This window comes from Melanaphis sacchari, unplaced genomic scaffold, assembly GCF_002803265.2.
Source record: "Melanaphis sacchari strain LSU unplaced genomic scaffold, SCAv2.0 Contig221_pilon_pilon, whole genome shotgun sequence".
NCBI lineage: Eukaryota > Metazoa > Arthropoda > Insecta > Hemiptera > Aphididae > Melanaphis > Melanaphis sacchari.
Window position 1 is genome coordinate 1,671,326 of NW_020271098.1, and position 14,384 is coordinate 1,685,709.

General features: G+C 24.4%; 1 protein-coding gene across 1 annotated transcript; it reads left to right on the forward strand.

Annotated features, from left to right (window-relative positions):
* Positions 1-3,396: 3,396 nt before the first annotated feature.
* Positions 3,397-14,384, forward strand: LOC112594176 (peroxidase-like; the record flags this gene model as incomplete). The annotated part of the gene is given in 13 exon segments (XM_025338834.1): positions 3,397-3,583; positions 3,722-3,884; positions 5,273-5,468; positions 5,861-6,049; positions 6,154-6,332; positions 6,392-6,590; positions 9,056-9,256; positions 9,334-9,466; positions 10,071-10,227; positions 10,300-10,479; positions 10,549-10,747; positions 14,088-14,190; positions 14,250-14,384. Coding segments are annotated over 13 exon segments (2,016 nt in total). The 5' UTR covers positions 3,397-3,554.

Genomic DNA, 14,384 nt, shown 5'->3' on the forward strand with positions numbered 1-14,384 from the left:
ATGATAATTTTATAATAAATTTAAAATTTTAAGATGCATTTACTTTTGATACTAGTAATAGTATTTATGTTTTAAAAGTATTGAATTAATTTTTATATTCCTTATATAAGGCTTTATTAAACTTGAGTTTTAGTAAAGTATATCATATCTAAAGACGTAGTCCATTAACCCGCTATCAGTTAGATTTTTTTTTTGTTATAGTCCTAGACATTTGGTTAAATGTGTGGTGACTGGTGGATAAAGATATGAGGTTTCCTAATTTTGATCACGTTAATACGCAAAATGATTCATATAGATGTATTTTTATATAGTTTGTTATAACCTCTTATAATAAGATCCTATATTGATTAAATCATCGTCTATTTATCTACCCATCTAAGATTGTCCTCATCAATGCTGTAAAGGTATTTTATATATTATATAAGCATCTTAAATTCAATTTTGACAATTACGTCAAAATCTCAAAAATTTGCAAATTCTTCTATAGTTAAAACTACATTAAATTTCTAGTTATTACTAAGTTAAGTCTTAACAACGTAGTACAAAGATATTAATAAATATTTAATACTAGATTTAAAAATATAGTGGATAATACAATTTTATTTTATAGACATTTAAAGTTGTAATTTGTGTTAAATTAGATAAACAAAAAATAACAGTTTTAATTATTTTGTTGTAATTTGAAAATATTTTTAATGGGAGTTTGAAATTGTTATGTATACCAATATATTTTATAATATACACAATGCAATTTACAAAATGTTTTAAATAATTATATGCTATTGCATATTTATACCATAAACCTATTCACGCTTTCTATGGTAAGTTTATATTGACTGATTCGTGACATAAATAATGTAATAAATCCAATATTTTTGATAAAAATTAATTTAACCTACTATATTACTAACTTTAAAATGAATTAGCAATAATTAAAGCAACGTAAATATCTCATAAAATTTACTATGTTATATAATACGCTGTCACTTATTTCTGGTCTTCACTCGGAATCATTTTTTGTATACAATGATTTATCATTGAATTCAAATTTATCACATACATTGCAGAGACTTAATGACGAGGCACACTCAATATATCTTGTTATCGTAAAATGATTACCTAATTCCCCTATTTTTTTAAACAATTAAATTATGAATTATATAATATAATTAGTATTAATGGTATAAATGTGGAGTCTACAGAACTCACTTTAGTATGAACGATTCTAGTCATTCCAAAAAATTTACTCTAACCAATATGCAATGGCCTTTGAAGTTTTGTAGAATTTTAAAATTATTGAAAATATTTAATATACTACGTTTGATGCTATTATTTAGATTAAAATGTGTAAAAATTTAATCATTATCTCATTATAATCTCAATACCATATTATTGTTATTATTTTTTAAGTTTTTAAACTTAACTAGATAATTAATTCTCTAACGAATTTAATAACTTTATTAAATTAATTGTCTATACTTCATGATAAATATTTAGCTTTTTTTTTATTAATTCAAAGAATAATAGGTACGTGTTTACAAAAAAAACTTAAGCTGTGACTAAAATTACAAGATATTAAAAATTTTTTATTTAATTTTTCTGTTAGCAATGATTTTATACAATAGTAAACAAGAATTTTATGCCTGATTCAATAATTTAGTAGAAACAAACTTAAAATTTTCTAAACCATTAAATATGCAAAAAAATAAATAGTAGGACAAATTAATATAAAATAATAAGTTTCACAATTACCAATAAGTAGTGTGTATCTATGAAAATTAAAAAAATTAATTCGTTTTTAATTGTATCAAGTTCATATTACTTATCATATAAATTTAAAGCATAGAATTAAATAAATTACGTGCTCAATAACAATTGTAAGTTAAAAAACCCAGGGTAGATATTAAAGTTAACTTATCTACACCAGGCCCTGATTTAATAAAATTAGGGCCAAGGTTAGTGGGAGCGAAATGCGTCACCAACGACGGGTTAATCATTAAATACTAGGCTGGAATAAATCTATAAATAGTTATTGTTATTACTTATTATGTATCAAATATTTCCTATGTTCAAACAATTTTCTATTATTATTAATTTAATATGTTGTATTGAGGTGTAGAATGATTTAACTAGTATAAGGTCTATTGTAATTATAATTTATTAAAAATAATTAATTTTAACACAGAAAATTTTCTACAATTCACGGAGATCGGGGGCCCCCCAGAATTGGGGGTCAAGTACAAGTGTGCTCCATCTGCACTTGCGTAAATCAGGGCCTGATCTACACTAATATAAATTAATTGGCCATACTTAATAAATATTTTAATTACTAGGTAGTAATGGCGTACAACACAAAAAAAAAGTATTAAAGATTACTACTTTAAAAAAATATTAGAACACAAGTTCTAATAATATATCTTGACAGGGACTTTAAACATGAGAGACACTTTATTTGTGTTAATATATATTATAATGTCAGGAGGCCACTTACTACCTTCAGATTAATCTCATACTAAGAAAAAAAGAGGCGAATACTCATAAACATTAAATTTAATTAAATTTATAATTTTTATTACCTATAGTATGCTAAAAATTTAACTATAATTAAAATACAAATTAACTTAAAGATAATAAATTTACAATTTTATATAAAAAAAAAATTCATAAACCTATGCAATAGAAAATTAAATAAGTATATATTTACAAGGTTAAAAGAGTTACGAGTAAGTAGTATTTTATTTGAAAATCAATAAAAACAAAATAAATACTAGTGCTTAAATGAATAAGTATTTTTTAATACCTACATAAAAATGTAAGCAGTGTTCAAAATAAATAATTTCTGAATATTGTATATTTTGTACATAATTATTTGAAAATGATAAATTATATAAACAATAAAAGTATTAATTTATTAAATAATGTGTTTATATCAAGTACCTGTAAGGCTGTAAACCATAGAACTTTATCGAGTGTGTTTAAAAATAAAATATCTAATTTAAAAATAAGTTCATAGGTTATAGCAGATACAAGGTACTCATTATCAGAATGTAATTAGTAATATTTTCTCTAGTTATAAAAAAATAATAACAAGTGAATTTATAGAATATTGTGTTACAACACCTGCAAATTAAAAAAAGTAAAACTGATTGCGGTTCGTTTGAGAACACCCAATAAGCTTTAATGCCTAGCCTTATTGCATAATACATTTTAGTTTTACTTGCTCTATTTATTAAATATACGTTAAAATCATCATTAAATAAATCGTTATTCATTATTAAATTATATAACTATGATTATTTAAACTTTGATTTCTAAATAGGTTATAAATGTATATTTAGTAAATACGTAAAATAATTATTCAATTTATAAGCATTAAATAGATTAATCTAAACCGTTCAATTAGTTGTGGTAACTCAATATTTTAACATAGTACAACATCAAAATGTTTTATACACTTTTGACTTGCTAGTTTAATTTTATTTGATTATTTTTAAAATGTTCAGTAGTTTTGGATAACAACCGCTTGTAAACTTAAAAGCATAAATCCCTATGAAATGGATATTTCGTCTCAACATGAATCTCAGTAATTATGATAATAAAATTATTTTAATTTATTTTATAACGCATACATAATATCAATTATTATGTGTACACATAAATACATTTTATCAACATTTAACTAAATTGAAATTTTATTAAATAATAATTATTATCATTTTAGACCATTGTTAAATCAAAAAACTTCAAATCTAAAGAAGAACCATAAATGGTTTAAATGGTTTGTCAGTGGGATTTTTTTTGTATTATTATTCCTTGGAGTTTTTTATCTTTTATATTTCAACATTAAGTACGAAAACCCATCAGCTTCTAGTTACATTACTAAGGTAAATAGATTAAAATTACGTAAAATTCATAATTCGTTCAAGGAAAATGTTGTGTTAAACAATTTGTGTAATAAACTCGAATAAAACTAAATATTTAAATGTACATTATATTAATAAATCTATGACCATAAATCTTTCTTATAAAGATAACATTTGATAACTACACATTTATAAATAAAATATTATTTTTTAATAGTAGAGCCTATAGAATTTATAAAAATGAATACAATTGTATCACGAAAAATACGTGTCTGTCGTGTTGTGTGTCTTTTAATGTAATCTAGTTTTTAGAGTTGGACTGAGTTGAATTTTTAGAAACGACACGATAGACAACGTAACTGTAAACTAAGCTTTATTTAGGAATATTCTTCAACCAATTTTATTTCTGTGGTAAGCGGTAGTTAAATAGATTAATTTTAAAATAGTACACTAACGTATGTTAATATTTTTAAAATTTTAAAAATTGTTTATTAAAACTTAAGTAGATACATTAGTATAATATACTATATTTAATATAAAGTAGTATAAATAAAACAAAATTAAACAAAAACTTTAAAACTATTCATAGTATTAACTGTTAAGGTTCTCAATCAATGTTATAATTTTCAAAAGAAACATTAAATAATACAAATACGTATTAAATAATTTAATAAAACTAAATACTTTTATATTACCTATTATATAATATACCTAAAATAAAATAATTTTCATGAAAATTATACCAATAAATTAATAATTGCAAAATTAATTTAGATGTTTATTTATTTTTAATTAAATAAATATTTACATTAATAATTAATTAAATATTTATTCATTGTAAAAAATATAAATATTAAAAAAGGGTTTCATTTTTAATATGTACATAAGAACATTAAAAATGGTGCATATTACATACGTGAATTAAGCAAAGTTCCAGAGAAAGGAGCGGGGTATATCTAAAAATAACATACCTCGTAATCCATCGCCTCATATTTTGATTATGAGGCGGAGTTAGTCGATCAACATTGTGTAGGATAATCTCGTGCAACTCCAATCCACTTATCGTTTTAAATTAAATTTTTATATTCCTAAAAAATACTCTGCATTAGGGTTTGAAATAAAAAAGGTATATGATTTTTAAAAAAGTAAGACTTAAAAATCATTATGATAATAAATAGTACATTTTTTTAAATGACTTGAAATTACCCATAAAAAAATAATATCAAAATCGTTCATAGTGTTTGAAATAATAAATAACTTGCTTTTAAAAATCATTCAAGTATTCTAAATATATCAGTAAAAATTAAATATTTAAAAAAAATTATCTAAAAGGTTGAATTTACATACTTATTTTTAATTTAATTTACCTTTGATTCCAAAATTATTACTTAGTTCATATATTATTATAGACAAGAAATTCACTACATATTTCAAGTATTGCAACCACAAATGATGATTATATAAAGCAATGTGCTCCTAAAGTGAAATGTGATCCAACCGCTAAGTACCGAAACATAAATGGATCATGTAACAATTTAGAAATACCTACGAGAGGAGCAGCAGAAACGCCATTTTATCGTTTGCTTAACGCTAATTTCAGTGATGGTAATACATTAATTAACTGTTATAGAAATATTAAGTAAATTGCAAGTGGCAGGTATAGGTATTTTTACTACGTATCTACCATAATATTGTATAAATAAAATAATATTTATATAAATATATGTATATAACGATTAAATTAACATTATTCTTAATTTTTATATCCTATTGGTATGCATTAAATATTTTTTATAATTTCCATTGAAAAAGTAGTCATAATGAAAAAAAAATGTATCCAGTATATTTCAAATTAATAATATGATTACATAATTTTTTATTAAACTGAACACATTTTAATTATTTTAATAGAATTAACATAGTACTTTATAATTTTAAAATTATAATATTGATAAGTAATTATTGGTTAGGTTTAAAATCATAATTTTATTTCTAAGGTTTTTATAAATTTCGATTACAAACAAATGGGAGTGTATTACCAAGTACAAGAGTAATCAACATTCAAATGTTTCTGAATCGAGAAATATACCATAATGATGAAAATAATGTGCTTTTATTGCCATTTGGACAATTATTAGCTCACGACATATCAGGCCTGTTCCTTGATATTCCAAAAAAAGAAAACGGTACGTATTCAATTTTCAAATACAAATAACAAGAATCATCGAATTTCACAATCTGTTTAAAATTGTATTTTAAAAACTTTATTTACACTGATTTTTGTATACAGATGAAATAATAGATGGTTGTGTCGACGAAAATGCAAGAAAAACATTTACTCAGTGTGAAATGGTAGTCGAAAACCCACCCGATGACCCTGTTTATAGTAAGCATAACATATCTTGCATGGGGTTATTCCGTTCGTTAACGTCGAGGAATTACAGCTGTCCATTATTCCCAACAACGTTTGTAAGTAAAGTATTAACGTTTTCAATGTACATCGGTAACTACCACACTAGAGATTTCAGATGAACAACGATACTCATTTTATCGACGCATCTGAAGTGTATGGGTCGGATGAAAGTTATTCACGGCATCTAAGAATGATGGAAGGCGGACGACTTAATTTCTCGACTAGCGAAAATGGGCAAATGTTCTGTCCATACTTATTCAGTACACATTTGGCTCTTACCGTACATGAAAAAAACGATACCGTATATGATACAGGTTAATATTAATTATTATACGAAAATAAATTAAATTAAAAATTATTTATTCCATTCATCGGCTTATAATACAAAATATATTTTATTATAATATGTTTACTTTTTATTAGGGTATACTAAAATTCTTTTAATTTGTATTTATTATTATTTTTTTTATTGTTTAAAAGTCTCAATAATATGCTATGAAACATGGAATTCAATTGATTAAAACTATGAAATTTGTAAAATATTAGGAAATTTTTCCAGCACACTAGAGCCACCACACCTACCTATAATAACCTATAAAGTTTTTAGAAAATATACAACTTTCAGACAAATTTTTATAAATAGGTTTATAATGAAAAGTTGATAAGTCGAAGAAATAACCAAATCCACATTATAATAAGTATAATAAACACCGTGTATCTATTTTGTATACTGAATGATTTTTTTTATTAAATAATACTCATTATTTCAAAATTTATTGTCATGTTTGAAAATATTTATTTTACTTTATTTTCAGTCAAAATAAAACAAAATCTTCAAAAAAAATTTATATTTTTATTGTTATAATTTTTAATTTTTTAATTTTTTTGAATGATAACATATAATTTTAATTTTATATACAGTAAACAGAACATTTTTCTGAGTATTTTGATACATAAAAGTCGAAATTCAAAATAGTAGTTTATGAATCATAAATATTTAAAATTTAGATGAATGGAGTAGTAGACTAATATTCTGCTAGGTACTCTATAGCACTCTACACTGCTAAACTTTAAATACCATAACTCAAAAATTACTCTTCTAAATTTCGATTTTTATGTAATAAAACATTCCAAAAAATACTCGACTTTCGAAATATAAAATTTAAAATGTGTATTGTAATTAAATAAAAATAAAAACTTAAACAATTATAACGAAAAAAACATTAAAATTATATATTTAATATTGACTAGAAGTTATGTAAAAAAAATATTTTCAAAACTTTAAAAGATTTTGAAATAATGAGTATTGTTCAATGAAAGAATTACTCTGTATATTAATATTTTTATTTATTTATATTTATACATACACTTAAAAACATTATTTAGATATGGTGTTAAGACAACATTTTTCAAATAATTGTTTGTTATTAATTATTATTATAAATACGCATAGTAAAAATAATATATTATAATACTTAAGTTGTAATCATGAATTACTTATATTAATTTGTAAACATTATTGTAATATTTTCTTTTAAGCATCCATCTATTTAATTATTATTTATTTACGAAGATATAGAGTATAAATACTTATAAAAAATAGAATGTCATTTTTTATTAAGTTACAAAAACATTTATCTAATAATATTTTAAATATACAACTAATTATTAGTCTATAAAATGCTAAATTAATCACAACGATAACAATTTACAGTAATATAGAAAAATAAATCATAATTTTATTGAGGGTTACCAATATTTTAAAATTTTTCAAAATAATTAGATAAGTGAAAAGTATAGTATCCTCTGAGTTAGGATATCGACTGTGGGTGAATTGAGGATTGACGTTTTGTTTACGATATCAAATATCTATGGATTCTAACCTGATAATCTTTTGATCGTAGGTGAATTACGGCGCGAGTAACTATTGCTGATTAGCAATAATATAATAATAAAATTATGTTAAAAAAAATTTAAATAACGACAAATTCATAAACTTACAAACTAGAATTCGATAATAAATGAAGTCTTAAGTTTTTACCAAATAAATAATAAAAAAAATTAAAATGACGAAAACTTTATTATTTTTTTAATTAGGACTCATACAATAAATACATTTTTAGTAAACAATTCATCCAACATCTTTATGGTGTCTGCTTAGTAATATTAATAGCTAAATTCCGGTTCACTACATATACTTAATATTTTATGAATTGGGCGCAGAGCATATTTTAATATAAAAAGTAAGTGGCATGAGTGACACCTAATGTAAATTAGTGCCACCTTATGGTTAATGAACGTGCCTCGTACTCTATTTTACAAGTAAAAAAACAAAAAATACCCGAGGTAAGTATTTAAGCTATTCCTTATGATTTATATTGATAGTGCCACCAAGTAAAAAAATTCTTAAAATATACTCTGATTGGGCGGTAATTCACCAACACCGAGATTATTAATATTATCACTTGTTAATTATTATACTCATATTTTGAATGATAAAATGTAAAAACTCCATACAATACCTTCAAAGTTATTGAATAATATTCGTTTTACTATATAATCTTCATATTAGATGACCAAAAATAACATAACAATGTATACTATATGTATACTATATGTATACTAATATAATACATTAGTTTAATTATTTAAATATTTTTCTTTGTTATCTATGTGTGAAAATTATATTTCTCCACTGCCTTTCGAATAGGGTTAACACTTATATTTTTAACGTTTGTTAAATATATTATTAAATACTACAGCTAGATTTTATTTACAGGTGATCCGGATAATGGAAATCAAAATTTAGGAATAACAGCGATGCAAACATTATTCTTAAGGTATCATAATTATATCGCTTTTAAACTTTCGGCTTTAAATCCTTATTGGTCAGATGAAATTCTTTATCAAGAATCACGCAGAATAGTTATTGCAACTATTCAACGCATCACATACAAAGATTTCTTACCTATAATTATCGGTATATATTATAATCTATACACAATAGAAATTTAATAACGTTCAACTATTTTGTTAAGTTTTTTTTATTTTAAACAGGAGAAGATTTTCAAGAAATATATGGATTAAATGAAGAGAATATTTATAACCCTTCTATTAATCCATCTACATCTCAGGAATTTTCAAGCGCTGCTATCCGAATTCTTCATTCACTTATACCCGTTCAATTCAAGTATGTAATAAATATATAAGTATTACTCCATTTTATGTACATTACCAAAAACAATTATAGATACAAGGTCATTTTTTTATACCTAAACACTAATTTTGTAGAAAAGTATTGAAACTTTTGAAAATATTTTTTTAGATAATTTGTAGTTACATCATAACTGATTCAATGCAAAAAAAAACTATTTTAAATTAGAGCACACATATTTTTAATTTTTCATTCTAAAACTGAATTATATTTTAAAAATAGCAATGTATAAGAATGGAACTAAAAATAAAATAAAATAATTAGTTACCTATGACTTAATTTATAATAGCTTAAAATTTAAATGTCAGGAGTAGTAAATCAACAATTACGTAGTTAATTTTTCCTATATTCTGCTCATATAAAGTTAAACTAATTACTCGTTTGGAATCACAAAAACATATTCTTCTTCAAAAAAAACTTAAAAATTATATTATATTTATCATTTTTGTTTTGTAATGACTCAAAACATCCAAAAAATGAATACATTTTTAAAATATAAGTGATTATTTTTAAAAGAATCACACTTTCTAGTAATTCAAGTTGTAAAAATATTAAACTAATATTTAATTGTTGGTAACAGTTTTATGAATAAAGATTACAAAACAGAGTTTTCAGTTAATATTACGGATTGGATGAGACAATCAAACTTAATACCAATAAAAAATAATTTTGATAAATTACTCAAAGGATTTTTGGAGACACCTGGGCGAATAATTCAGCCTTCGTACAATTATTTTGTAACTATGCTATTTCACATGTGCTTTTATAAAATATTAATATATAATTTTAATTTTAATTTTAATTTTTAGATATCCAACTATATGCTCGCTAAATTTAAAGAGCCTCCATATACAGGACGTGATTTACTAGCCATTGATATCGTTAGGGGTCGTGATGTGGGGTTACAGCCATACAATTATGTCAGACATTTTTGTGGACTGCCGTTGGCGAATGATTTTGAAGACTTAGTAGATCTAATACATATAAAGGTATAGTAAATTTTCAGATATAATTAAAAATATATATATACGATTTATTATAACTCTAATTTATTTTAGGATATAATGAAACTAAAAGAGCTTTATAACTCAGTGAATGACATCGACTTAATGGTAGGTATTTTATTGGAAAAACACAGTCTTGGTGCAATTGTGGGTCCTACTGCGCAATGCATAATTGCCGATGGTTTCTATCGTTATAAAGCTGGTGATCGATTTTTCTACGATGTACAGGGACAACCCGGAAGTTTTAATAAAAGTAAGTCGATTGAATACACAGAGCACAATGAAAATAGATATTGCCTCATACGTATACTGTTCTTGAATTTTCATATAACGAAAAAATACTTCGATTAAAGATAACGTACAGTCAGCCTGTTTAATTATTATGAACAAAATTTGTTTAATGTGACTTTAAACACATATCGCTCTTTTTTACTACATTTTTGGATATTTTTCATTAAGTTTATTCCACAATAAATTAACAAATATGAAGCTTTAATTGAAAACAACTCCCAATCTACTTAGATAATTATTAAACACAAGATTATCGCTATATGCTGTGATAAAAATATTTTTACAATTATGTTTAAAAATGATACTTTTTTAATGTAAAAAAAAAAAAGTAGTCGATACTTATATACATTAATATTTGTAATCGTAACAGCTACTGACCGAATATTAATGTTTTTTTTTCGCTGAAAAATTAACCTGCAAATCGGTATTATATAATAAACAACAAATATTAGAACATATTATCAATTCATTATTTATACTATGAATTCCCCTGGTTATTACTTCATAACATTTTGTAACCTATCAATAATTATCATCAGATCTGTTTAAAATAAAATTGTGACCTTTAGAGCGTAGTAAACAACAATTATTATAGTAGTAACTGTATAAATGCCCGTAAACTGTTGCTACCAACGGACAGAAACTAAACATGTTATTAAAAATAATTACAATTCGTAGAAATTTAGAGTTAACTATGGAAATAACTAATTATCTTAATATCAACAACCGTAACAATCTATACTTCTATACTTAATATATAAAGCAGTAAGCGCATTTTTTTGTGTAACGTAAACTCGATAACTATCGGTTCAATTTTGATCGGATTTTTTTTTATGTGTTCCTTTAGTTCCTTATGATCATGGGAATGTTTTAGGCATAAATTTAATCCAACAAAGTTCGTAAATATTTATTAATAATTAAAATAAATGTGCGAATTGTTTACCTACATGCAGTGCAATGGCCCGGTGGTTTCCAGCAACCTGTAATCTACCCTTTTTGACCATAAAAGTGTTTGATGGACAAAAAGGGCAGATTGCAGGTAGTTGGAAACGAGCGTAAATCGATTCCGCCAATTTTATATCAATTCCACCGATTATTGACTCTGCCGGCTACTGTTTATCGGTGAAAGAAAATTTGCTATGTCGTACACGTGTAAGACGGAAACAACATATGCAGATTGCAGGTACGACATCCTCTTAATAAAATGTATAAAATTATAATAGTTTTATAATAATTCAAAACTAAAATATATAGTCTAATTCAGACATGCCCAACCTTTTTCAACTGGCGGGCCACATTCAAAATGTATATTTGTACTGCGGGCCGTATATGCTTCATGGGTTTTTTTTTGTTAATTTCGATAAAATATAAACTAGTCACAGGTATATTTATTGTACATTTTATCGGATATAATATTATCTTTGTTCACTTATCGAATTTATGACTCAAATCATATGTGTTTAAAGTTCTCAATATTTCCACGCTATAGTTGTTAGTTTGTTTACGTCATTAAAAATTATTTTAAATTCTTAAAAACTTAATAAAATACATTTTTTTTTAAATAATAATTTTTTTTTTACACCTATACAAATTTCTAATTTTTATAAAATGATTATGGGCCGGTTGAAACACCTTCGCGGGCCGAATTTGGCCCGCGGGCCGCGGGTTGGGCATACCTGGTCTAATTCAATGGTTTTCAACCTTTTTTGTGTGACGACACTAATGTAAATTTATAAAAATGGTGACACACTCAGACCCCGACTGGGAGGATACCGGCCTAGTAACTCAGGTAAACTAAAAAAGTTTGAAAACCGCTGCTATATATTTTAAAATACATATAAAAGGGGGGAGGGATAAACAATGTCCGGAATAATCGATGTGTGGATATTTTAAACAGTAATCGACGAAATCAATACAAACCTTTTTCATAAACAGATAGTTTCCGAGGAATCAATAATATCCTTATTTTGCGTGTATATATCAGTTTTTAAAGAGTTAGCATTTATAAACCTTCGATTGTACACTGCGTCCGAAATACAGATAAACCCAAAATCATACATGTAAACTACCTACTCTCGAATTTTTATCAACTGTAAAAAGATGACATGTAAATTGCGCCCGGGTAAAATTTTAAAAACCAATAGCTATATTTTTGTAAAATTATCTTTGATGTATACTTAATTTGTTACAGCCATAAATATGAATAATTTAAATTTAAAAAAAAAAATGAAATTTAAAAAGTAAAATAATTACAAGTATTACAAAAAATATCATATTGATGATACATATTCAATGATTGGATTTTGACCAATATTAAATTTCAATTAATGAATTAAATTTTGTAACTTTTCTCCGTTTTTTATTTTTTATTTTAGAATTTTGGTATTTAAAGGATTCATTTATACTATTCAGTTTGATATATGTTTCTATTTGAATTTCTTTTAACTTTTCTATGAACATAAAAATATTTAGATGAGTTGTACAAAAACTAGAATTAAAGCCAGAATGAAAAGACTAACATGCATTAGTGGTTAAAGTTGACTCTGCTGATACTTGAGCTCATACTTTAAATGGATACTGAGCTTCTTCACTTTTGTATACATCTACCAAATAATCCGAAAATTGTGTCACTCTTTCGTCATCAGGCTTTGATTTCATTAATAATTGACAAAATACTCATATACGCTATCTGAACTTAAAAATGGTAAACCGTAACATTGAACTATAAAATAACTACAGAAAATAAAATTTCTTTGATATAACTGAAAAATTACACAATTATAGAAACTTTAATAAGATAAAAGTTTTGTATATTTTACAAACGGCTCATAGCTTAAGTTGTCGCGCGCAGTTTACACTACAACTCTTTAACATAAATAAAAATTAGGGTGCAGTTTACATATACCCTTTTTAACGGGCAACGAAGTGCACATGGTCAGTTAACATATTACGATATATACTGGGCTGGTAACTAATTGACGGACAGACAGACACAACTAAGATCAATATTATAATGTGTAAACTTATGTTAAGAATTCTGAAACATGATATAAAATAACATTATATACATTCCAATATCAAAAAAAAAATTATCAAATATCTATCCAAAATTAAAATCCGTATTTTTAGTTCCGTGACAATTAATTTTAAAATACTCTATTGTATAATAAATATAACATAAATAGTAAATACATATACATATAATTATCTTGCACTCTTATGAAAATTAATAATAACAACTAAATACTTCACAAGAGAAATACGATTATACAGGTATAATAAATAAATTAAACGTTTTCTAGATCAATTAAATGTAATTCAGAAAATTACTCTTGGCCATGTTATTTGTGCTACTACAAATGTGGATCACGTACAAAGTGACATTTTTAAATTAGTCGATCACAAGTAAATATAAATATAAGAATTTGTTGTTTACCTTTACTATATTGTTAAATTTATTTCAGTTTATTTCCAACAAGCAAGCTAAAATGTGACGAGTTCTATTTAGATTTTAAGGAATGGCAAGAATCAAATGACTCTACAGAGTTGTAATCAAATCAAGTTAATTTACTACAGATGATTTACTACTTATAGTTTTT